The 27,743-nt window shown below is 42.8% G+C and overlaps 2 protein-coding genes across 2 annotated transcripts in view; both read right to left on the bottom strand.

Annotated features, from left to right (window-relative positions):
- The window catches only part of LOC134326928 (solute carrier family 12 member 6-like), a 41,176-nt gene extending 16,674 nt beyond the window's left edge, over window positions 1-24,502 (bottom strand). Inside the window, exons 1-14 of the mRNA XM_063009027.1 lie at window positions 24,374-24,502; window positions 21,755-22,402; window positions 19,101-19,195; window positions 18,081-18,209; window positions 16,618-16,764; window positions 16,462-16,516; window positions 13,370-13,500; window positions 9,980-10,221; window positions 8,583-8,875; window positions 975-1,136; window positions 795-893; window positions 648-705; window positions 353-527; window positions 55-173 (exon numbers count right to left, since the gene is read on the bottom strand). Of these exons, the coding sequence (XP_062865097.1) occupies window positions 55-173; window positions 353-527; window positions 648-705; window positions 795-893; window positions 975-1,136; window positions 8,583-8,875; window positions 9,980-10,221; window positions 13,370-13,500; window positions 16,462-16,516; window positions 16,618-16,764; window positions 18,081-18,209; window positions 19,101-19,195; window positions 21,755-21,923 (1,874 nt within the window). The 5' untranslated portion in view covers window positions 21,924-22,402; window positions 24,374-24,502. The remainder of the gene's footprint in view (window positions 1-54; window positions 174-352; window positions 528-647; window positions 706-794; window positions 894-974; window positions 1,137-8,582; window positions 8,876-9,979; window positions 10,222-13,369; window positions 13,501-16,461; window positions 16,517-16,617; window positions 16,765-18,080; window positions 18,210-19,100; window positions 19,196-21,754; window positions 22,403-24,373) is intronic.
- Window positions 24,503-25,647: 1,145 nt separating this feature from the next.
- nop10 (NOP10 ribonucleoprotein homolog (yeast)) lies at window positions 25,648-27,497 on the bottom strand. The gene is made up of 2 exons (XM_063008762.1): window positions 27,178-27,497; window positions 25,648-26,070 (listed from the first exon to the last, which is right to left on the bottom strand). The coding sequence occupies exons 1-2, from the start codon at window positions 27,229-27,231 to the stop codon at window positions 25,930-25,932; spliced, it is 195 nt and encodes a 64-aa protein (XP_062864832.1). The 5' UTR covers window positions 27,232-27,497; the 3' UTR covers window positions 25,648-25,929.
- Window positions 27,498-27,743: the final 246 nt, after the last annotated feature.

Genomic DNA, 27,743 nt, shown 5'->3' with positions numbered 1-27,743 from the left:
AGGAACAATTGTTTTGATTCCTGTTTGTTCTTGAATTTCAGTCCCAATACCTACATAGAGAGAATGGGAGCCACCAGATCCAGTGAGGCGATGAGAATTCCCAGTTCAGCGATGAACGCAGTGAGCAGCAGAGCCCAGGTGGGTTCTCCGTTAGCTTTACCATGACCGAACACCTGCACAGAAACAACACACCATAAATAAATGAGAATCAATCCAACAGATCAGCTCACGGTGAGACGTCCATTTAACCCGGACAGACGGACGGTGAGCTAGATATTCGTTTATGTATTTGATCCTATTGGTGAAGATATTTTTATAAGAATAAGAATAAGAATGCGTGCGCTGCTCTTACTCTGAGGAAGGGAATGATGTTGTCCTTGGCGATGGCCTGCAGCAGACGGGGGGCGCCGGTAAGCGACTGCAGACCTGCACCACACGTAGAGAAGAAGGAACCAATCACAATCACCCAGGGTGAAGGCCACGAGAGGGTACCGACCACCAGTTTACCATTCACCGAGTCTCCAAACCTGCAACAGGAATAAAGAATGTAAAGAATTAAAGACAGTTAATGAAAAGATAACAGTGAAGAGTGGATGGACAGAGAGATGGAGAGGATGGATGGATGGACAGAAGAAGAAAGCTCTGACTTGTCTCGGAGCAGCACTCCCTTCACACAGGAACCGAAGAGCAGAACACTGCTGAGATCTGTTCCTCACACTCAGGAAAACCTTCCACTAACACCCACACAACACTAACACAACCTTCATCACCACAGCACACCAGCGGAAGGATACACACGACGGAGGTGGTGAGGATGGCCAGAATAGTGCCGATGGGTATGGAGCGCTGGGCGTCCTTCAGATCACCCGAACGGTTCGAACCCGCCATGATACCTGTCCAGCACACACAGCGACACTTCAGTTACGCTCAGGGAATTCTGGGCCGGTAGAGTGGAGGTGAGAGAGAGGCGTTACCTGTTACAGAGGGGAAGAAGATTCCCACCAGGACGGTGAAGGACGTGGTGATGTCGGCAAACACGTACGGAAAGTGGTGGGTGTAGGGGGCGGGGCTGGGGGCGGGGCTGGACCCCTGCTCCAGAAGATCTCCTTTACTCTGGTACGAGCTCCAGATGTTCTCTGAAAGGAAAACACACACACACACACACACACACACACACGTTAAAAGCAGCACAGTGCACCCTTTGCAGGACTGTGGGAATTTGGGTCAGACACCGATCCACATCCTAATTCATTCTGCAGGTGACTGACACGGTTAAGGTAAGGACTGTATAGGAGCTTCTTCAGACCGAATCACATCTGTATAGACACTGGTTTCGTATTTCCGTTCCCAAACTGTTGCCACACAAGTTAAACGCTAATTTCTTGTTCATGGTTGGATCCCATACACCTGCTAAAAGTAGGTGTGGTGTGGTTGATGGATGGATGTTGGATGGATGGAGGAGAGATAATTTCATTCTTAGATTTGATACACGAATGACTGAATAAATAACTAATGGATGAATGGATGAATTGATGGATGGATGGCTGAATGAATAACTAATGGATAGATAGATAAATAATATGTGGATGGACAATATGTGGATGGATGGATGAATAACTAATGAATGGATGAATAATGAATGGATATATGGATGGGTGAATGGATGAATAACTAATGGATGGATGGATAAATGACTAGATGGATGAATGAATAATATGTGGGTGGATGAATGAATAGATAATATGTGGATGGATGGATGAATGAATAGATGGATAAATAGATGGATGGATGAATAATATGTGGATGAATAGATGGATGGATGAATAATATGTGGATGGATGGATGAATAAATAGATGGATGAATAGATGGATGGATGAATAATATGTGGATGGATGGATGAATAAATAGATGGATGAATAAATAGATGGATGAATAGATGGATGGATGAATAACTAATGAATGAATAGATGGATGGGTGAATGGATGGATGAATAAATAATATGTGAATGGACGGATGAATAATATATAGAATAATAATATGTGGATGGATAGATGATGAATGGATGAATAATATGTGGATGAATGGATGATGAATGGATAAATAATATGTGGATGGATGAATGGATGATGAATGGATGAATAATATGTGGATGGATGGAAGAATGAATAGATGGATGAATAGATGGATGGATGAATAATATGTGGATGGATGGATGAATGAATACATGAATGAATAGATGGATGAATGAATAATATGTGGATGGATGAATGAATAGATGGATGGATGAATAATATATGGATGGATGAATGAATAGATGGAAATAATATATGGATGGATAAATGGATGATGAATGGATGAATAATATGTGGTTGGATTGATGAATGAATGAATGGATGGATGATGAATGGATGAATACTATGTGGATGGATGGATGAATAGATGGATGAATAACTAATGAATGGGTGATGAATGGATGAATAATATGTGGATGGATGAATGGATGATGAATGGATGAATAATATATGGTTGGATGGATGAATAAATGAATAGATGGATGATGAATGGATGAATACTATGTGGATGGATGGATGAATAGATGGATGAATAACTAATGAATGGGTGATGAATGGATGAATAATATGTGGATGGATGAATGGATGATGAATGGATGAATAATATATGGTTGGATGGATGAATAAATGAATGGATGGATGATGAATGGATGAATACTATGTGGATGGATGGATGAATAGATGGATGAATAACTAATGGATGGATGAATAACTAATGAATGGATGATGAATGGATGAATAATATGTGGTTGGATGGATGAATAATTGGATGATGAATCGATGAATACTAAGTGGATGGATGGATGAATGAATGGATGATGAATGGATGAATAATATGTGGTTGGATGGATGAATAGATGGATGATGAATGGATGAATACTATGTGGATGGATGGATGAATAGATGGATGAATAATGGATGGATGAATAACTAATGAATGGATGATGAATGGATGAATAATATGTGGATGGATGAATGCATGATGAATGGATGAATACTATGTGGTTGGATGGATGAATGAATGGATGATGAATGGATGAATTCTATGTGGTTGGATGGATGAATGAATGGATGATGAATGGATGAATACTATGTGGATGGATGAATGAATGGGTGAATGGATGATGACTGGATGAATACTATGTGGATGAATGGATGATGACTATATGAATACTATGTGGATGGATGGATGACTGGATGAATGGGTGAATGGATGATGACTGGATGAATACTATGTGGATGAATGGATGATGACTATATGAATACTGTGTGGATGGATGGATGGGTGAATACTATGTGGATGGATGGATGAATACTATGTGGATGGATGGATGAATACTATGTGGATGGATGACTGGATGAATACTATGTGGATGGATGACTGGATGAATACTATGTGGATGGATGATGACTGGATGAATACTATGTGGATGGATGACTGGATGAATACTATGTGGATGGATGATGACTGGATGAATACTATGTGGATGGATGGATGAATACTATGTGGATGGATGACTGGATGAATACTATGTGGATGGATGGATGAATACTATGTGGATGGATGACTGGATGAATACTATGTGGATGGATGGATGGATGAATACTGTGTGGATGGATGGGTGAATACTATGTGGATGGATGACTGGATGAATACTATGTGGATGACTGGATGAATACTATGTGGATGGATGGATGAATACTATGTGGATGGATGACTGGATGAATACTATGTGGATGGATGGATGAATACTATGTGGATGGATGACTGGATGAATACTATGTGGATGGATGGATGAATACTATGTGGATGGATGGATGAATACTATGTGGATGGATGACTGGATGAATACTATGTGGATGGATGGATGAATACTATGTGGATGGATGATGACTGGATGAATACTATGTGGATGGATGGATGACTGGATGAATACTATGTGGATGGATGGATGAATACTATGTGGATGGATGGATGAATACTATGTGGATGGATGACTGGATGAATACTATGTGGATGGATGGATGAATACTATGTGGATGGATGGATGAATACTATGTGGATGGATGACTGGATGAATACTATGTGGATGGATGGATGAATACTATGTGGATGGATGGATGAATACTATGTGGATGGATGACTGGATGAATACTATGTGGATGGATGGATGATGACTGGATGAATACTATGTGGATGGATGGATGAATACTATGTGGATGGATGGATGAATACTATGTGGATGGATGGATGAATACTATGTGGATGGATGACTGGATGAATACTATGTGGATGGATGGATGATGACTGGATGAATACTATGTGGATGGATGGATGAATACTGTGTGGATGGATGATGACTGGATGAATACTATGTGGATGGATGATGACTGGATGAATACTATGTGGATGGATGGATGAATACTATGTGGATGGATGGATGAATACTGTGTGGATGGATGATGACTGGATGAATACTATGTGGATGGATGGATGAATACTATGTGGATGGATGGATGAATACTATGTGGATGGATGGATGAATACTGTGTGGATGGATGGATGGATGAATGAATGGATGGATGGATGGATGAATACTATGTGGATGGATGATGACTGGATGAATACTATGTGGATGGATGGATGAATACTATGTGGATGGATGGATGAATACTATGTGGATGACTGGATGAATACTATGTGGATGGATGGATGATGACTGGATGAATACTATGTGGATGGATGATGACTGGATGAATACTATGTGGATGGATGGATGAATACTATGTGGATGACTGGATGAATACTATGTGGATGGATGGATGATGACTGGATGAATACTATGTGGATGGATGATGACTGGATGAATACTATGTGGATGGATGATGACTGGATGAATACTATGTGGATGGATGGATGAATACTATGTGGATGGATGATGACTGGATGAATACTATGTGGATGGATGGATGAATACTATGTGGATGGATGGATGAATACTATGTGGATGGATGGATGAATACTATGTGGATGATGAATGGATGAATACTATGTGGATGGATGGATGAATACTATGTGGATGGATGGATGAATACTATGTGGATGATGAATGGATGAATACTATGTGGATGATGAATGGATGAATACTATGTGGATGGATGGATGAATACTATGTGGATGGATGGATGAACACTATGTGGATGGATGGATGAATACTATGTGGATGGATGACTGGATGAATACTATGTGGATGGATGGATGGATGAATACTATGTGGATGGATGGATGAATACTATGTGGATGGATGACTGGATGAATACTATGTGGATGGATGGATGAACACTATGTGGATGGATGGATGAATACTATGTGGATGATGAATGGATGAATACTATGTGGATGGATGGATGGATGGATGAATACTATGTGGATGGATGGATGAATACTATGTGGATGATGAATGGATGAATACTATGTGGATGGATGGATGAATACTATGTGGATGGATGGATGAACACTATGTGGATGGATGGATGAATACTATGTGGATGGATGACTGGATGAATACTATGTGGATGGATGGATGGATGGATGAATACTATGTGGATGGATGACTGGATGAATACTATGTGGATGGATGGATGAATACTATGTGGATGGATGACTGGATGAACACTATGTGGATGGATGGATGAACACTATGTGGATGGATGGATGAATACTATGTGGATGGATGGATGGATGAACACTATGTGGATGGATGGATGAACACTATGTGGATGGATGGATGAATACTATGTGGATGGATGACTGGATGAACACTATGTGGATGGATGGATGAACACTATGTGGATGGATGGATGAATACTATGTGGATGGATGGGTGAATACTATGTGGATGGATGGATGAACACTATGTGGATGGATGGATGAATGGATGAATACTATGTGGATGGATGGATGAATACTATGTGGATGGATGACTGGATGAATACTATGTGGATGGATGGATGAACACTATGTGGATGGATGGATGAATACTATGTGGATGATGAATGGATGAATACTATGTGGATGGATGGATGGATGGATGAATACTATGTGGATGGATGGATGAATACTATGTGGATGATGAATGGATGAATACTATGTGGATGGATGGATGAATACTATGTGGATGGATGGATGAACACTATGTGGATGGATGGATGAATACTATGTGGATGGATGACTGGATGAATACTATGTGGATGGATGGATGGATGGATGAATACTATGTGGATGGATGACTGGATGAATACTATGTGGATGGATGGATGAATACTATGTGGATGGATGACTGGATGAACACTATGTGGATGGATGGATGAACACTATGTGGATGGATGGATGAATACTATGTGGATGGATGGATGGATGAACACTATGTGGATGGATGGATGAACACTATGTGGATGGATGGATGAATACTATGTGGATGGATGACTGGATGAACACTATGTGGATGGATGGATGAACACTATGTGGATGGATGGATGAATACTATGTGGATGGATGGGTGAATACTATGTGGATGGATGGATGAACACTATGTGGATGGATGGATGAATGGATGAATACTATGTGGATGGATGGATGAATACTATGTGGATGGATGACTGGATGAATACTATGTGGATGGATGGATGAACACTATGTGGATGGATGGATGAATACTATGTGGATGATGAATGGATGAATACTATGTGGATGGATGGATGGATGGATGAATACTATGTGGATGGATGGATGAATACTATGTGGATGATGAATGGATGAATACTATGTGGATGGATGGATGAATACTATGTGGATGGATGGATGAACACTATGTGGATGGATGGATGAATACTATGTGGATGGATGACTGGATGAATACTATGTGGATGGATGGATGGATGGATGAATACTATGTGGATGGATGACTGGATGAATACTATGTGGATGGATGGATGAATACTATGTGGATGGATGACTGGATGAACACTATGTGGATGGATGGATGAACACTATGTGGATGGATGGATGAATACTATGTGGATGGATGGATGAATACTATGTGGATGGATGACTGGATGAACACTATGTGGATGGATGGATGAACACTATGTGGATGGATGGATGAATACTATGTGGATGGATGGATGGATGAACACTATGTGGATGGATGGATGAACACTATGTGGATGGATGACTGGATGAATACTATGTGGATGGATGGATGGATGGATGAATACTATGTGGATGGATGACTGGATGAATACTATGTGGATGGATGGATGAACACTATGTGGATGGATGGATGAATACTATGTGGATGGATGACTGGATGAACACTATGTGGATGGATGGATGGATGGATGAATACTATGTGGATGGATGACTGGATGAATACTATGTGGATGGATGGATGAACACTATGTGGATGGATGGATGAACACTATGTGGATGGATGGATGAATACTATGTGGATGGATGACTGGATGAACACTATGTGGATGGATGGATGAACACTATGTGGATGGATGGATGAATACTATGTGGATGGATGACTGGATGAACACTATGTGGATGGATGGATGAATACTATGTGGATGGATGGATGAATACTATGTGGATGGATGACTGGATGAATACTATGTGGATGGATGGATGAATACTATGTGGATGGATGGATGAATACTGTGTGGATGGATGGATGGATGAATGAATGGATGGATGACTGGATGAATACTATGTGGATGGATGGATGATGACTGGATGAATACTATGTGGATGGATGGATGAATACTATGTGGATGGATGGATGAATACTGTGTGGATGGATGGATGGATGAATGAATGGATGGATGACTGGATGAATACTATGTGGATGGATGGATGATGACTGGATGAATACTATGTGGATGGATGGATGAATACTATGTGGATGGATGGATGAATACTATGTGGATGGATGACTGGATGAACACTATGTGGATGGATGGATGAATACTATGTGGATGGATGGATGAATACTATGTGGATGGATGACTGGATGAATACTATGTGGATGGATGGATGAATACTATGTGGATGGATGGATGAATACTGTGTGGATGGATGGATGGATGAATGAATGGATGGATGACTGGATGAATACTATGTGGATGGATGGATGATGACTGGATGAATACTATGTGGATGGATGGATGAATACTATGTGGATGGATGGATGAATACTGTGTGGATGGATGGATGGATGAATGAATGGATGGATGACTGGATGAATACTATGTGGATGGATGGATGATGACTGGATGAATACTATGTGGATGGATGGATGAATACTATGTGGATGGATGGATGAATACTGTGTGGATGGATGGATGGATGAATGAATGGATGGATGACTGGATGAATACTATGTGGATGGATGGATGATGACTGGATGAATACTATGTGGATGGATGGATGAATGGACCCTACCTGTAATGACGGCGCTGGCGAGGCCGGGGATGCCCTGCACCTGGGTGACGTTGTTGTGAGCGAAGTACTCGTCACACACGGCGTTCAGCTCGGACGAGTTACAGAAGCGCCGCCACAGCGCCGTGGTCCTCTCCACCATCACCGGCGGCGCGGGCGTGGCCTCCGTCTCGTTCTCGCCCGCGCTGGCGTTGGCGTAGACCACGAGGTCCGGTTGCGGCTCCAGGACCGTCTTGGCGCACCTGTCGCCGTGAAGCTCGTGCCGGGAGAGGCTCCGGTTCCCCAACACACACACACTGTAGGGACACACACACACACACACACACACACACACACACACGTCAGGATTAACACACACGACCAGCCAGGCGTCCACACAGACACCGTGTCTGAGGGAGAGACGGTCCATCGAGGTCCCTGTTCCTGACGCCACCGCGCCCTCTGCTGGCCGATTACAGCGACCGCCAGAGAGACCACAGATTCACAGATAGTGCGAGACTCGAGGAGGCGACCGGAATTCGGGAATGGGATACGACTAAATTGGTAGTAAATGAATAATTTATGCTATATGGTCAAAAGTATTGGGACGCCACTTTTAATGACTGAAGTCAAGTGTTTCAGGCACAGCAGTTGCTAACAGGTGTGATAAATCAACCACGCTTTGAACTTGGCATCAGTTTAGGGAAGGTCCTTTCCTGTTCCAGCATGAGCGAGCTCTATAAAGAACCTCCAGCGTCCTGCACTGAGCCCTGACCTCAGCACCACTCTGGGACGAACCGGAACGCCGACCGATCGATCAGCGCCCGGCCGTACAAGCAAGAACGGTCATCTTTGGATCGAACGGGCACAAATCCCCACAGAGACACTACAAAGTCCGGTCAGAAGCTTCTCAGAAGAGCGGCGTTTCATCTAGGTGGTTTTAATAACGCTTGTTTTTGGTGTCCAAATACTTTTGACCATATATAGTATGACATAAAGAGCGTTGGTCATGTGACTAATTGACCAAAATATGTGGACTTCGAATGATCGAGTGTCCTGCACAGAGCCCTGACCTCAGCGCCACTCAACAGCTCTGGGATGAACCGGAACATCGACCGATCGATCAGCGCCCAGCCGTACTGAATTGAATTTGAATAGGCACAAATTCCCACACATTTACATTTTCGGCATTTAGTGGACGCTTTTATCCAAAATGACTTGCGTATTGTGACAGTAAACTGTCTGAGCAATTGAGGGATTGAACCAGCGACCTTCTGATGACTAGTCCAGTACCTTAACGTCTAGATTACACATTCCCACACACACACACACGCTTTAAATAAAAGTCTGGCTGTCGCTCTAGCCGAACGCTCACGTCGGGGCGTCCGTATACTTTCGGCCACGCGGCCCCGAGGACTCACGGGAAGGAGGGCGGGCTGAAGGCGGACACCAGCGCCCCGGTGTAGATGGAGAGGATGGAGACGATGACGCAGGCCAGGAACAGAGACGCCAGCTGGTTGACGTATTTCACGCCCACGAACACCAGGAGCGACATGAGCAGCAGGAACACCGAGCCGTACACGCGCATGTTGTTCAGCATGGCCGCCGCCTCGCCCTCGGGCTCGTGGGAGTAGAAGACGGCGGCCGACGGCGCGATGTACATCTGAGAGAGAGAGAGAGAGAGAAGCGGGAACAGTCAGGGGTGCGGGATTATTTAGAGAACCCCCGTCCCCCCCCCAGTCACACCCCAGAAACGCGAGTGTGCTATTACCACCAGCAGTGTACTCGCAGAGATAAATAATGATAATGAAATACACGTGTACCCGAGCGCCCCCTCGTGGAGGCTTTATGGTACATCTTGTAAGCCGCAGTGGGACCAGATTGTACAGAGAGAGAGAGAGTAAACCCTGGTCTACGTGTTCATACAGTGTAAGCCCGGTGAACTTGTGACCCTGTGGATCGGCGCTCGCTCACACGAAGCGTTAAGATCAAGATTTTGTCCCCATTTAAACACCAGAATCTTTAGAAATTATTAAATTAATCAATTTTAGTATTTATTCTTTTAAAAAGAAGCTAAATCTCATGCCGTAGAGTTCAAATCCCAGCTGGGACGGTGCTATCGACCCGACCAGGCGTCCTAACGTACTGAAAGAGGTAGGTTAACCTCCTGTCGTTCTGCCTCTCACATACGACCACTCAGGATTGCTGATGATCCCAAGAGAGCCATTTTAATGATGCTGTTTAAACCACTATAGGTTTGACTGTAGGTCTAACTGAGAGTTTGTAAGTCTGACTGTAGGTATGACTATAGGTTTGACTATAGATCTGTAAGTCTGACTGTAGGTCTGTAGGTATGACTATAGGTTTGACTATAGATCTGTAGGTCTGACTGTAGGTTTGACTGAAGGTTTGTAAGTCTGACTGTAGGTCTGACTAGGTATGACTGAGAGTTTGTAAGTCTGACTGTAGGTCTGTAGGTATGACTATAGGTTTGACTATAGGTTTGTAAGTCTGACTGTAGGTCTGTAGGTGTGACTATAGATCTGTAGGTCTGACTGTAGGTCTAACTGAGAGTTTGTAAGTCTGACTGTAGGTATGACTATAGGTTTGACTATAGATCTGTAAGTCTGACTGTAGGTCTGTAGGTATGACTATAGGTTTGACTATAGATCTGTAGGTCTGACTGTAGGTTTGACTGAAGGTTTGTAAGTCTGACTGTAGGTCTGACTAGGTATGACTGAGAGTTTGTAAGTCTGACTGTAGGTCTGTAGGTATGACTATAGGTTTGACTATAGATCTGTAAGTCTGACTGTAGGTATGACTGAAGGTTTGTAAGTCTGACTGTAGGTCTGACTGTAGGTATGACTGAAGGTTTTTAAGTCTGACTGTAGGTCTGACTAGGTATGACTGAGAGTTTGTAAGTCTGACTGTAGGTCTGTAGGTGTGACTATAGGTTTGACTATAGATCTGTAAGTCTGACTGTAGGTATGACTGAAGGTTTGTAAGTCTGACTGTAGGTCTGACTGTAGGTATGACTGAAGGTCTGACTAGGTATGACAGAGTTTGTAAGTCTGACTGTAGGTCTGACTGTAGGTCTGACTGTAGGTCTGACTGTAGGTCTGACTGTAGGTATGACTGAAGGTTTGTAAGTCTGACTGTAGGTATGACTGAGAGTTTGTAAGTCTGACTGTAGGTCTGTAGGTGTGACTATAGGTTTGACTATAGATCTATAGGTCTGACTGTAGGTATGACTGAAGGTTTGTAAGTCTGACTGTAGGTCTGACTTTAGGTCTGACTGAGAGTTTGTAAGTCTGACTGTAGGTCTGACTGTAGGTATGACTGAAGGTATGACTGAAGGTTTGTAAGTTTGACTGTAGGTCTGACAGTAGGTATGACTGAAGGTATGACTGAAGGTTTGTAAGTCTGACTGTAGGTCTGTAGGTGTGACTATAGGTTTGACTATAGATCTGTAGGTCTGACTGTAGGTATGACTGAAGGTTTGTAAGTCTGACTGTAGGTCTGTAGGTATGACTATAGGTTTGACTATAGATCTGTAGGTCTGACTGTAGGTATGACTGAAGGTTTGTAAGTCTGACTGTAGGTCTGACTATAGGTTTGACTAGATCTGTAGGTATGACTATAGGTCTGACTGAAGGTTTGTAAGTCTGACTGTAGGTCTGACTATAGGTTTGTAAGTCTGACTGTAGGTCTGTAGGTGTGACTATAGATCTGTAGGTCTGACTGTAGGTCTGTCTGAAGGTTTGTAAGTCTGACTGTAGGTCTGACTATAGGTTTGACTATAGATCTGTAGGTCTGACTGTAGGTCTGACTGAAGGTTTGTAAGTCTGACTGTAGGTCTGACTATAGGTTTGTAAGTCTGACTGTAGGTCTGTAGGTGTGACTATAGATCTGTAGGTCTGACTGTAGGTCTGTCTGAAGGTTTGTAAGTCTGACTGTAGGTCTGACTATAGATCTGTAGGTCTGACTGTAAGTATGACTGAAGGTTTGTAAGTCTGACTGTAGGTCTGACTATAGGTTTGACTATAGATCTGTAGGTCTGACTGTAGGTCTGTCTGAAGGTTTGTAAGTCTGACTGTAGGTCTGACTATAGGTTTGTAAGTCTGACTGTAGGTCTGTAGGTGTGACTATGGATCTGTAGGTCTGACTGTAGGTCTGTCTGAAGGTTTGTAAGTCTGACTGTAGGTCTGACTATAGGTTTGACTATACAGTAGATCTGTAGGCTGCCATGCCAACCATGCTGTTCCCGCTGGATGCGACGGGAATCTGCATCGACTGCACTCACATATTTATTCTTTTATTTAGACCGAATTAAGGAGTAACAAATTGGAACGACTCAAATTATGCTTATTATTTTATTTTACGGATTTATACACAGGGTCTGTGTGAAGACCTATCGACCAGCCCTGCTCCCCACTACCTACCTGATCAGTGCCTCAGTAGAGAGGGTTCTAATCAGACCTGGAGCTCAGCTCTCTGCTGGGATTGCCCTCAGCGCTGAGGAGGCGTCGGGCGCTCCCTCGTTACTCAGTCAGATCATCACTCAGAATTAAGGCGCTTCAGTAGGAGCGTTTTAAGGGAGCTAAGGATTTAGACACGCCCTCTTCTCTTCTCGGGAGTGTAGGCTGATGGGAAGTGCGTCTTTGTAAAGAGAAAAAAAGCGCTCCCTGCTGGTGGTGATCACACACTACAGCGATGTTTATATGGTCAGAGAGAGAAGCTCTGATTGGTGTATTAATCAGTTATGAAAGATCTACAGAAGCTTCTGTGAAGGTGAGAGAAGGTTCCCGCACCAGGAGGATCTCGATGGCTCCCAGGATGTACATGGACCCAGCGAAGGTGGTGCCCAGATAAAAACATAACCCCACTGCACCCCCAAACTCAGGGCCCAATGATCTGGAGATCATAAAATAGGAGCCCCCGGCTACAGGAACACAGAGAGAAACAGAGAGAGGGATTAGTGTCTCCAGCTCAGATCATCTAGGGTTATTCTACACAGGCGCTGCTCCACAGATATCATGTTAGGACAGAGAACATGGTTAGATCTACCACACACACTAGCATTCCACACATAACAACAACATGAGTGACCAAAAGTATGTGGACGCCTTACCGTGTGTTTGCCAAACCTCTTTTACTGATCAATTCTGGTTGGTATTAAATGTTTTTCACCAAATCGTTTTTTCACCCCCTCCGACATGGTAGGTCTGTATCTCTGACTGTAGGTCTGATGGTCTGACTATAGGTCTAACTGAGTCTGTAGGTATGACTGTAGATCTGACTGTAGGTCTGTATCTCTGACTGTAGGTCTGACGGTCTGACTATAGGTCTAACTTTGAGTCTGTAGGTATGACTGTAGATCTGACTGTAGTACTGTAGGTCTGACTGTAGGTCTGTATCTATGACTGTAGGTCTGACGGTCTGACTATAGATGTAACTGAGTCTGTAGGTATGACTGTAGATCTGACTGTAGTACTGTATCTCTGACTGTAGGTCTGACGGTCTGACTATAGGTCTAACTGAGTCTGTAGGTATGACTGTAGATCTGACTGTAGGTCTGTATCTCTGACTGTAGGTCTGACGGTCTGACCAGAGCCGTAGATAGAGAGAGTTGCGACACTCCTTGATCTCGCCGCTACGCGGTCACGTGGTTCATGTAACCTCCAATAGTTCCAAACAAACCCGGCGCTGTCATGTTCTCATATGAGACAGACAGCAGTGAATGAAATATTAAACGCTAAATAATAAACATTTGTACAATTTCTGGGTATTTTCAACTGCGTTTACATTTACTGCATCTGCTTTAATGTCAGTTTGGTATATAAAGTGGAAGATTGATGTTTATAATGACTTGTTAATAGGTCGTTCTTGTTAACACACAGTACATTATATTAGCATACATTACATAATGCGATATCATTAAGTAGTAGAGACGATATACAGTACAGAGATTAAAGTTTTTTTATGTTTTGTTTTTTACATAAACTAATCTCCTTTCACTTTCCTGAGGATTCATAATAATAATCATTTTGGTTAAACACTAAGCCATGTGGCTGGATTCATAAGGTTTACCTGCACTGAATGAACAGATTGATAAACACACTACCGTACCTTTAACATTATAGTGCAGGTACATGAAAAAGCATTCATTCATCTCTTATTTCATGAGTGATTAATAATTGATTCCTACATGTAATACATTAATGAATTCATTATGAATATGCACTAGTTCATTTTGTCTAATTTAAGTGGTGGACAAGGTAGACAAACCATGTAGGTGAGTTAAAGTAGAGATATCCAAGGTAAAATGTTACTCCAGTAAATGTAGTAGTAAAAGTAAAAATACTCTTTACCTCCACTAAAGTACTAAACTAAATTTACCTTTAAATGTACTTAAGTATGAAAGTAAAAGTAGCATGATTTATTATGGCTCTAATGTTTTATGATCATTTCTGTAACAAGACTCTTGATTAATCACCTCATTTTAGGTGAAAAGACTCGTGTGTCATTAATTTAGCTAAACTGACTAAGCTAAATTCAGTTATACCTATTAATTAAGATAAACATGTAACATTTAGTGCTGAGCAAATGCTAAACAATAACAGTATTAAGTATATTAATGACATTAAATTCATTATTTTTTTAAAACAAAGCAACATATAGCTAAAAATGTTTGATAAGTAGTGGAAATGAATGGGGCTCTATGGGATGTTTGGAACTATACAGAGCTCCACAACCCGGAAGCTGCGCAGAAAATATGTCCCGCCCCCTTTCCAACGGTTCCCTATGGGAGTGTCGCCACTCTGTTCTCTCTACCGCTCTGGGTCTGACTATAGGTCTAACTTTGAGTCTGTAGGTATGACTGTAGATCTGACTGTAGTACTGTAGGTCTGACTGTAGGTCTGTATCTCTAACTGTAGGTCCGACGGTCTGACTATAGATCTAACTTTAAGTCTGTAGGTATGACTGTAGATCTGACTGTAGTACTGTAGGTCTGACGGTCTGACTGTAGGTCTGTATCTGACTGTAGGTCTGTATCTATGACTGTAGATCTGTATCTCTGACTGTAGGTCTGACGGTCTGACTATAGGTCTAACTGAGTCTGTAGGTATGACTGTAGATCTGACTGTAGTACTGTAGGTCTGACTGTAGGTCTGTATCTCTGACTGTAGGTCTGACGGTCTGACTATAGGTCTAACTTTGAGTCTGTAGGTATGACTGTAGATCTGACTGTAGTACTGTAGGTCTGACTGTAGGTCTGTATCTCTGACTGTAGGTCCGACGGTCTGACTATAGGTCTAACTTTAAGTCTGTAGGTATGACTGTAGATCTGACTGTAGTACTGTAGGTCTGACGGTCTGAATGTAGGTCTGTATCTGACTGTAGGTCTGACTGTAGGTCTGACTGTAGGTCTGTAGGCCTGACTGTAGGTCTGTATCTCTGACTGTGGGTCTGACGGTCTGACTATAGGTCTGACTGAGTCTGTATCTCTGACTGTAGGTCTGTATCTCTGACTGTGGGTCTGACGGTCTGACTATAGGTCTGACTTTGAGTCTGACTGTAGGTCTGACTTTAGATCTGTGGCCTGACTGTAGGTCTGTATCTCTGACTGTAGGTCTGACTATAGGTCTAACTTTAAGTCTGTAGGTATGACTGTAGGTCTGACTATAGATCTGTAGGTCTGACTGTAGGTCTGACTTTAGATCTGTAGGTCTGACTGTAGGTCTGACTGTAAATCTGTAGGTCTGACTGTAGGTCTGACTGTAGATCTGACTATAAATCTGTAGGTCTGACTGTAGGTCTGAACTTATGACTGTAGGTCTGACTGTAGCTCTGACTGACTAATGCAGTAATGAATAAAAGAACCAAATATCTGGGGGTGTACCTGGTACCACTCCATTGGTAGCGATGGCGCTCATAGATATGGCCGTCAGCATGGTCTGTTGGAGGTACAGATAAGAGAAGGTGGGTTAATAAATAACGTTCCTTCTGATTCCTGAAGGTGGCGCTAAGTTCTACAGATCTGAATCAGAGGACTCACGCAGCAGCAGCAGATGAAGACGATGCAGAGCGCCTGCAGCACCCCCGCAGTACCCACCACCCAGGTGAGCCTGAGGAACAGGATGACCCCGAATATGTTCTGCAGGCACGGCAGGTACACGCCCATGAACGTACCCATCTGAGGAGACTGGGGGGGAACACAGAGAGGCACAGGTAGCAAGAGGACGACCAGGACATACAGTACAACAAAAATATATGGACACCTGACCATGAGCTTCTAAAACTTTAAGTTATTTTGAAGTGTGTCTGTGGGAATTTGGTGGTTGTGCATGTAATGGGAATCTTTTTCTGATACTGTTACCGAAACTGGCTCATGGACAGTCTGACTGTAGGTCTGACTGTAGATCTGACGTTCTGACTGTGGGTCTGTAGATCTGACTGTAGGTCTGTAAATATCACTGTAGGTCTGACTGTAGCTGTGTAGGTATGACTGTAGGTCTAACTGTAGTTTTGTAGGTCTGACTGTGGGTCTGTAGATGTGACTGTAGGTCTGTAGGTCTGACTGTAGCTGTGTAGGTCTGACTGTAGGTGTGTAGGTTTTACTGTAGGTGTGTAAGTCTGACTGTAGGTCTGACTGTAGGTGTGTAGGTCTGACTGTAGGTGGGTAGGTCTGACTGTGGATCTGACTGTAGGTGGGTAGGTCTGACTGTAGGTGGGTAGGTCTGACTGTGGGTCTGACTGTAGGTGGGTAGGTCTGACTGTGGGTCTGACTGTAGGTGTGACTGTCGGCCTGTAGATGTGACTGTGGGTCTGACTGTAGCTGTGTGACTGTAGGTCTGTTGATGTGACCTTAGGTCTGTAGGTGTTACTGTAGGTCTGTAGGTGTGACTGTAGGTGTGACTTTATGCCTGTACATATTACTGCAGGTGTGCCTGTAAGTCTGTACAGTAGATCCGACTGTAGGTCCAACTGTAGATCTATAGTCTGACTGTAAGTCTGGGTTTGACTATAGGTCTGTAGCTGTGTAAATATGACTGTAGGTCTGACTGTATGGCTGTAGTTCTGACTGTAGGTCTGTAGGTATGACTGTAGGACTGTAGGTATGACTGTAGGACTGTAGGTATGACTGTAGGTCTGACTGTAGATCTGTAGGTCTATCTGTAGGTCTGACTGTAGATCTGTAGGTCTATCTGTAGGTCTGACTGTAGGACTGTGGGTATGACTGTAGGACTGTAGGTATGACTGTAGGTCTGACTGTAGATCTGTAGGTCTATCTGTAGGTCTGACTGTAGATCTGTAGGTCTATCTGTAGGTCTGACTGTAGATCTGTAGGTCTATCTGTAGGTCTGACTGTAGATCTGTAGGTCTATCTGTAGGTATGACTGTAGGACTGTAGGCATGACTGTAGGACTGTAGGTATGACTGTAGGTCTGACTGTAGATCTGTAGGTCTATCTGTAGGTCTGACTGTAGGACTGTGGGTATGACAGTAAACGTGTTCTACCTTGTGGGGTTTGCGTTTCTCTCCGATGCTCTCGGCCTCCTCGTGCTCTCGCGCTCCCTGTGTGAGGTTTGTGTAGTTAGCCAGATGCGAGAGGAGAGAGGAAACCTTTGGACGAGTGTCCATCTCTTCCTACAGAGAGAGAGAGAGAGAACCAGTGAGGACCATCAACCATCTACTATCAGAAATGAATTTTAGCCGCTCAGGTGGCGCAGCGGTAAAAAGAAACGCGCTGCAACCAGGGCTGGATTCTGAGAAGCGTCGTATCGAATCCAGCCTTGCTTTACCGGTTCGAAGCTGAGTGGCTATATGAGCAACGATTGGCCGGTTGCTCATGTCGGGGGTGGGACAAAGAACCGGATGTGGGTCTCTCTCTGTCAGAATGCGGTTGCGTTCTCTGCCGGCTGATTGGAGGCGCTTACACAGAGATGGGAGGGGGTGCACTTAGGGTGTGTCTCTCCGCATGCAAAGCTAGGTGGCGCCAAACTCGTCAATGTGTGGGTGGCAAAGATGCATCTGGCTGCTGCTCGTGTTTCGGAGGGGATACGGGTTAGCTTCAATCACCTCCGTCAGGGCAGGGTTCGGCGTAGACAGAGAGGGAGCACGATGCTAATTGAACAATTGGATGCGCTAAAAAGGGGAGAAAAAGGGGTAAAAAAAAAAAAAAAAAAAAAAGAATTTTAACAGCTCTAGGAACCATGACCACCACTGCACTGAACTAATGTAGAGGAACGTCACGGCCATAAAGCCCTGATCAATAATAATAATAATAATAACATGCCAGAACTACGCTGATGTATATGAGGGTGGGCGGAGCTAAAGGTTCGGCTTGCTGGTGGATGGAGCAGCTGGCGGTTTGCTGTTTGCACGTTTTACATCCTGTATTGTTTACTAGCATGACCTCGTTCAGGAGGGAAGAGGAAGTCCAGGGTTTCTTCAGAAATGCTGAAATGAAAGCGGTTCTCGGACGTGGACTCAGACCTTGGGGCGTGACCGCAGTGCACGGTGGTTTTGGGTTCGTACCTCAAACAGAGCCAGGTTTCGGTCGTAGAAATCATCATCGTCAGTGTTGTGACTGTTGTTGATGTAGACGCTGGAGATCTTGGGGTTCCCTTCTCCTGAAATGAAGAGGTAATTAATAAAGCTTTTAGTGGCACAGGGGGAGAAAACCAGCGCTCCTGATTAAAACAAGGGTAAATAAAGGAGGAGCTGGTAATGCTTTTATAAAATGAACAGCATGAGTCAGCAGTTTATAATGAAGCCACGAGTCAGCATTTTAGCTTCCGGCTAACGTGCACCATATTATAAACATAATCCGTTTTCTGTTTTAATCAACTTCAGAAAAAAAAATGCACGTTCTGTAATGAGTTTATAATGATGAAATAAACAATACACACCAGAGACCCCACTGGAACATGAGTGCCATGACTTCAGGTTCACTACATAGTAACTAACTAGTGATTACCTAGCGACCACCTAGTGACTACATAGTAAACACCTAGTGATTACGTAGCAACTACCTAGTGACCACCTAATGATTACATAGTGACTAGTAACTACCTAGTGACTACCTACCTAATAATTACTTAGTAACTATCTAGTAACTACCTAGTGAATACCTAGTGACCACCTAATGGTTACATAGTGACTAGTAACTACCTAGTGACTACCTACCTAATAATTACTTAGTAACTATCTAGTAACTACCTTGTGAATACATAGTGACCACCTAGAGAATACCTGGTGACTACCTAGTGACTACATAGTAAACACCTAGTGATTACATAGCAACTACCTAGTGACCACCTAATGATTACATAGTGACTAGTAACTACCTAGTGACTACCTACCTAATAATTACTTAGTAACTATCAAGTAACTACCTAGTGAATACCTAGTGACCACCTAATGGTTACATAGTGACTAGTAACTACCTAGTGACTACCTACCTAATAATTACTTAGTAACTATCTAGTAACTACCTTGCGAATACATAGTGACCACCTAGAGAATACCTGGTGACTACCTAGTGACTACATAGTAAACACCTAGTGATTACATAGCGACTACCTAGTGAATACCTAGTGACCACCTAATGATTACATAGTGACTAGTAACTACCTAGTGACTACCTACCTAATAATTACTTAGTAACTATCTAGTAACTACCTAGTGAATACCTAGTGACCACCTAATGGTTACATAGTGACTAGTAACTACCTAGTGACTACCTACCTAATAATTACTTAGTAACTATCTAGTAACTACCTTGCGAATACATAGTGACCACCTAGAGAATACCTGGTGACTACCTAGTGACTACATAGTAAACACCTAGTGATTACATAGCGACTACCTAGTGAATACCTAGTGACCACCTAATGATTACATAGTGACTAGTAACTACCTAGTGACTACCTACCTAATAATTACTTAGTAACTATCTAGTAACTACCTTGTGAATACATAGTGACCACCTAGAGAATACCTGGTGACTACATAGTAAACACCTAGTGATTACATAGCGACTACCTAGTGAATACCTAGTGACCACCTAATGGTTACATAGTGACTAGTAACTACCTAGTGACTACCTACCTAATAATTACTTAGTAACTATCTAGTAACTACCTTGTGAATACATAGTGACCAACTAGCGACTACTTAGTAACTACATAGTGCCTCGCTAGTACCTACCTAATGACTACCAGCAACTACCTAGTAACCACCTAGTGACTACCTTGTGAATACATAGTGATTACCTGGCAACTGCCTAGTAACCACCTAATAACTACCTAGTGAATATATAGCGATTAATTAGTTAACTACCTAGTGACTTACATTTACATTTTGAGCATTTAGCAGACACTTTTATCCAAAGCGACGTACAGTACCGTGACATCATGTTGTCTAAGCAATTGAGGGTTAAGGGCCTTGCTTAAGGGCCCAACAGTGGCGGGGTTTGAACCAGCAACCTTTTGATTGCTAATCCAGTACCTTAACCACTAGGCTACAATTGGCTGCCTTGAGATTACATAGTAACTACCTAGTGACTGCCTAATAACTACATAGTGACTACCTGGCAACTACCTGGTGATTACATGGTGACTACCTAGTGTAGTAGTGATCAACCCTATTGTTTTGGAAAGGGGGTGTATGTGCGTTTAGGCGCATGCGTGTAAGTGTCTTTGATCATGTGTGTATGGGTGTGTGTGTGTGTGTGTGTGTGTGTGTGAAACCACAACATCTGAAGCAACATATTGGGGTTTTACAGACATCAGCAACCGTCAGCACTGACGCACTCGCTTCCTCTAACACACACACACACAGTTATATAATGACAGTAAATGTATTTTATATAAGGGTAATTATTTATCATTACATTACAGTAAATAGTTTACATAATGACTATAGAGTACACTCACTGGCCACTTTATTAGGAACACCTGTACACTATGTAATCCTCCAATCACAGTCATGTGACTGCAGCTGTACACCTTAGTCACAAATCAAGATCTTCAGCTCATCTTCACATCGGTACTGATGATGGAGCTGATCCTGGAACAGTTGTTTGGGTCCTCTGGACATTTTATAAATAAATGAACCCCTATTCCTTCCGCTCTTCTGAGGTGTGCTACTTTAAGAGCTTTAGCATCATAGCGACCCGCTCTACTCACCCTGGTCGTGGTGGCTGCGGTCGGGCGTGTCCTCGCTGTTACTGACGCTCTCCCGCGAGCCGAAGTGCACCCTGGCGCCGCGCGAGCTGATGTCCGGCGAAGCGTCCGACAGTCCCGGGACGTCCTCGGCCTTGGTGGGGGTGACGGTGAAGCGCACGGAGGACGCCATGGCCTCACGGAGCTGCTGGTGTTCCGCCAGGGTGCCGGTCGGACGCGGAGACCTTACGACGGCGAGCTGGGTTATTCTCAGCTAACGGCGAGGAAGGGAACGGCGGCTGGCCGACGCGCCTCCATGGATACCGATGGACGTGTTTTACAGACGTTCTAACGAGGGACGTGAGGGTCTCAGGACGAGCGACAGAGGAGCGTTAATGAAGGAACGCCGTGTGCTGTGTGTTAGAATGGAATAAATCCGAGGCGAGACGGGGGTAGAACTGCCTTTAGTAAAGTCCTAAAGTGGAAAAACGGGTTTCCAACTGATGAAGGTCCACCACGTGGCTGGTTTTAGGGTTTTTAGGTTCCTTGTTCTGGTACCGATCTGACAGATTGATTCATTTATTGGGAACGGAGGATGTCTGGCACTGATTATGTGTTCGAGGTAAGTGTCATGGGCTCAGAAGCGGATGCTGATGGACGGGAGGTTCAAGTCTGTATAGAGAAAAGAAACAGGACACACAGAAAGAGGAACATACATTACTAAACATACATCGCTAACAGTGTAAACAAAACGTTAAGGCATAGTATAATAAAGCGAGTGTGGGCGGTGTGATGCATTCATACTGAACACTTTAAAAAGACCGGTGCGTGACTCTCCGCGCGCGACACGGATCTCCATACGAACCCGTCCGTCTGGTGCGGGTGAAAAGAATCGGTCGGTCCTGCACACGTGTCGGAGCGGCCACAGCGTCCGACAGACGCAACCAGACGCATTTAAGGGTTGGATTACGGAGCAGGACTGAACGGTAGATCCAAGTGGAACGACGTGGAGATTTGGCGTCAGTAGCGTTCCCGACGTTCCTCACCCATAGGTGGTGCTATGCACTTTTTTTTTTTGGAGTGGTTCTAATGTTTTGGCCCCTCGGTCTCCAAATCAAACGAGACGTGAGAAACTACGATTATATTCAGCCAGTCTGAGACCGGAAGCGTCAGCAGAATTTAATCTGAACTTCAGAGGTCTGAAGGGCCGGTCTGCTCTGTACGATGGGTGTGGTGCACACTCACTTCATATCAGATTAAACCGGCTCAGATTAAAGGTGCATTCAGCAATATTAAACAACTACATTTACTAATCACATTTAGAAAAGCAAATGTGTTTATTTACGCCACTTTATACACAGGATTGTGTTATTTATGGCATCTTTTTTTTTGGTTCCTGCCAGCAAGTTTAGGATTGCTCTTTAACAGCTCCAGGTATGTGTAGCTGTCGTCTCTCTTTGGTGTATTTCTTTGTAGAACTTCTCGTCTTCCTCGGTGTATTCTTGGCTTACTGCTTATATCTGGATGTATCTTGTGTACTTTGTTTGTCTGAAGCACTTTGTAGTTCTACAATTACTGACTGTAGTCCATCTGTTTCTCTGCATGCTTTGTTACCCCCCTTTCACCCTGTTCTTCAATGGTCAGGACCCCCACAGAGCAGGTATTATTTAGGTGGTGGATCATTCTCAGCACTGCAGTGACACTGACATGGTGCTGGTACGAGTGGATCAGACACAGCAGCGCTGCTGGAGTTTTTAAACACCTCACTGTCCCTGCTGGACTGAGAATCGTCCACCGACCAAAAACATCCAGCCAACAGCGCCCCGTGGGCAGCGTCCTGTGACCACCGATGAAGGTCTAGAAGATGAGCGACTAGATGACTTTACATCTACAAGGTGGACCGACTAGGTAGGAGTGTCTAATAGAGTGAACAGTGAGTGGACACGGTGTTTAAAAACTCCAGCAGCGCTGCTGTGTCTGATCCACTCATACCAGCACAACACACACTAACACACCACCACCATGTCAGTGTCACTGCAGTGCTGAGAATCATCCACCGCCTAAATAATACCTGCTCTGTGGTGGTCCTGACTAAAAAAAAAAGCATGTAGAGAAACAGATGGACTACAGTCAGTAATTGTAGAACTACAAAGTGCTTCTTTATGGTGAGTGGAGCTGATAAAATACACAGTCACATTTAGAAAAACACTCACCTATTGCAATTTAAAAATCTAATAATGAGATGAGGCATTTATAAATGTTATAAATGTAATTAATAATGATTTATTAAGTGTAGTGAGAATGGCTGTAATGTTGTGTATATAAATACAGTACAGTTAATAATTAATAATCCTGCAGGTTAGCTCCTACATCACTACATTTCACCTCACCACACCACACACGCACATAATTCCAGTTCCGAGTACAAAAATCACCACTTTAAATCTGTAAAAATGAATATTAGGTGAAATTATTTACATTGTTGAAATCAGCTGTAATCGCTGTGAGACTGAAGTTGCTCAGGGCGGCTCGCGCACAGATTGATCCGGTTAGTTAGCAACATGCTAATCACACCGTCACACATCCTCTCACAATTTATAAACATTTAACTCCGCATAAAATGACTTTTACAGGCATAGTTACCTCAGGAATTTTGTACACGCTGCACGTTAATCCGTCTGTGATGTTTAAAAGGTAGAAATTTTAAAAATCCTATTTTAGTTCCCAGACTGGTTTTATTGACGGTGTCAAACTCAAACCTGTACAGTCCGGTAGCGCCAATCCGCATTCTGTACTCGCCTCTCGCTTGCCGTACTGTACTGCAAAGCAATCATGGGAAATGTAGTCCTATTAAAACTACAAGTGCGTTTTCTGTGTTAAACAACGCACAGACAGACACACGTGTTTACAAATATTGTATTCTACATGAGACAGATCCTAGGATGGCCAGGGTATCGGTGTGTTAAGCGTATTTTCTAATATTTACCTCATTATTGAGCATCTTCATGCTGGTACCTCATACACGGTGCCCTTTCGATACCTGAAATACAGGCAGTCCAGAGGTCCATACATAAAACCACATATAGAATCAATTCTTTTGGTTCTTTTATACTCGATCAATATTACTGAACCACAGGTCCAAACAATTCTGGTTCCAAAACAAAAGTGCAAACAGAAAACACCCGAAAATCTGGTGGGTGAAATTCCAGAGACCTCACTTACTGTGGCGAGGATGGTACAGCGGCCCAGGATCCATCGGACCTGGGTATTTATTAATATTTATTAGGATTTTAACGTCATGTTTTACACACTTTGGTTCCATTCTTCACAGGACAGGTAGTTAGTTACTGGTTCAAGTTTTTTAACATCAAACACAGTCATGGACATCTGTTGATGCATGCTCAATAATCCAGGTACACAAATCCACAAAGTTGAATCAGAACTTTGTGGACGGTCATGGACAATTTTGTATCTCCGGTTCACCTCATTTGCACATCTTTGAACTGTGGGAGGAAACCCACACAGACCCAGGGAGAACATGCAAACTCCACACATTTACATTTACGGCATTTAGCAGACGCTTTTTATCCAAAGCGACTTGCATTACAGTTACAAGTATACAGTCTGAGCAATTGAGGGTTAAGGGCCTTGCTCAAGGGCCCAACAGCAGCAACCTGGCAGTGGTGAGGCTTGAACCAGCGACCTTCTGATTACTGGTCCAGTATCTTAACCGCTAGGCTACAGCTTGCCCTCAGAATGTACCTTTATAAATATAGTGCACGATCATCAACCTGGCAAATCTGACCTCACCGTTGTGACATTAAATTGATATTTATTTTGTTCACAGCCAATCAATCAACTCCCTTCCAAAATAAATAAAGTCAAACAAAAGTGTGTTAAAAAAAACATCAAGAAACTTTGTGTTTTGACATTTTAATGCCTTCTACAGCATTATTCTTTTCTACAGAGTAAAATGAAACTTAAAAAGTACAAAAAAAAGGTTTATCATCCTGAAACATGGCGCTTTTTACAAAGTAATCACTAAACAAAAATTTCCAACAATAGCTGTGATATTCTCAAACAGACATGACCGCATTATTACAGAATCTACATCAACATCAGGATCCATCATCGTTTCATTATCACGAACTGTCGACCACAGTTTGGTTGTTTTCTCGACGGTGTCGACGCCGGATGGTTCAGAGCACGGGCCGAGGCTGCTGGGTGATCAACAATCCAAAACGTTTCTTCATCGTTACTCGATGTCTGGAGAATTTATCGTCGGGAGAGAATCGAGCCGGGTGAGCCGAGGTGGTGGGACGACCCTCCGAATCCAGCTTCTGAAACACACAAAAAAGTGGCTTTTAGATAAATGATCAATTATAGCTGTCGACTTCTCACATACATCAGAACTGGTTTGGAAATTAATACATCTGGAGAGAATGAACCTAAATATGTCAAAAATATGTGGACTATACTTAGAAATAATATCCATGTCAGGAAACTACTACTGGTTGCAATACTAAATAAATATAAGATATGATTCCTTTATCAAATCAAAATTAAACCACTTTATTGTCACGTCACATTAACACAGGTGTAAAGGTGAGTGAAAATCTTAGGTGCTCAGTCCCTCACACATTCATTACAAAAAATATACACATTAACTTACATAAAACTAGCACCATTTGTTCAATATATATACAGGTATTGATTAAAGACTCTTTATGTACAGATGTACAAACATTATAAAATGTGAATGAATATAAATATATATAAGTCTGAGATGTGCAGTTATTGTACATGATATGAATTTAATTTACATGGTATGTGTGCAGGTGTGGTGAATATTATTGATCCCCATGGGGGGAAATTCGAGTGTTACAGCAGCTCCAGCACAGAGTAAATAAAAAAAATATATATTAGCATAAAATAAAACAGGAATACTGACTATGTAGTGGCAATTACTATTATACAGTAGTATGCCAAATTACAACTATACTGTATGAGAAGACACTCTATATAGCCTATATATTTATATTTGTGTATTATGCCAACGAGAGAGTTTAAAGATCCAACCAGAGCTGTTCCACAAGATTGTGGATGATCATCCAAAGCGATTAATCGAGGTAATAAAAGCAAAATGACATAAAAACAAATAAAAGTGGTTGCTGTACGTTTGATGAACTATTTTCTGTTGAAGTTACACAGCTTTACCAACAGGTGTCGCCATTGTGCCATGATCCAACTGTATCGAATGCGTGAATCACTTCAACGATTGACTCAATTGATTCAAAGTACATGAAACCTCGTTTTTAGTCTTTAAAATGAAGTTTTTTTAACAGCATATGAAGACAGATCCTCCTAGTGTTTAGTAAAAACGCTTCATATTGTTGTGGTGTAAATAAAACCTATAAAACCAAATCACTAATGTAAATGATTCTTACCTTGAGAGTATAAACTCTCTCTCCGTTCTCGTTGAAGTAAAACTGCAGGAACATGGCGGCGGCTTGTGGTTCTTGTTCTTCTTTATGTTATTACAGCTTCTTCTGGTGATTATTTCTTCTCCTCTGTGGGTTTAGAGAATTAAATCTTGGTGTTTTTGTTAGATAATGCTGAACCACCACTCGCTGTGTGTATGAACACGTGTTTGTTCTCTGAGTCTACTACAGGACATCCGGGGATGTGCAGCGGGTCGTAGAGCATGATGGGAAATGTAGTTCTAATACTGCTAATAAGACTACAACAACAACAACAACAACAACCGATGACCGATGGACTATGAGAGAATTCGTTTACAGCATCAATTGTTTAATATTTAACTCACTGTTATTACCACATGGCAGCTGTAGCTCAGTAGTTATAGTACAGGACAACCACCACCATCAGGTTACTAGTTGTTGTTGTTGTTGTTGTTGTAAACCCTCAGTTGCTTGAATTGCATTCGTTCACATTTGTAGGTCACTGTTGGAAACCAGAGTCCTCATAGGAAACCTATATGGACACAAAGAAC

The sequence above is a fragment of the Trichomycterus rosablanca genome, chromosome 14 (genome assembly GCF_030014385.1).
Source record: "Trichomycterus rosablanca isolate fTriRos1 chromosome 14, fTriRos1.hap1, whole genome shotgun sequence".
Lineage (NCBI taxonomy): Eukaryota > Metazoa > Chordata > Actinopteri > Siluriformes > Trichomycteridae > Trichomycterus > Trichomycterus rosablanca.
Note: the sequence above shows the minus strand (reverse complement) of the source record. Positions and strands in the feature narration are given on the sequence as shown.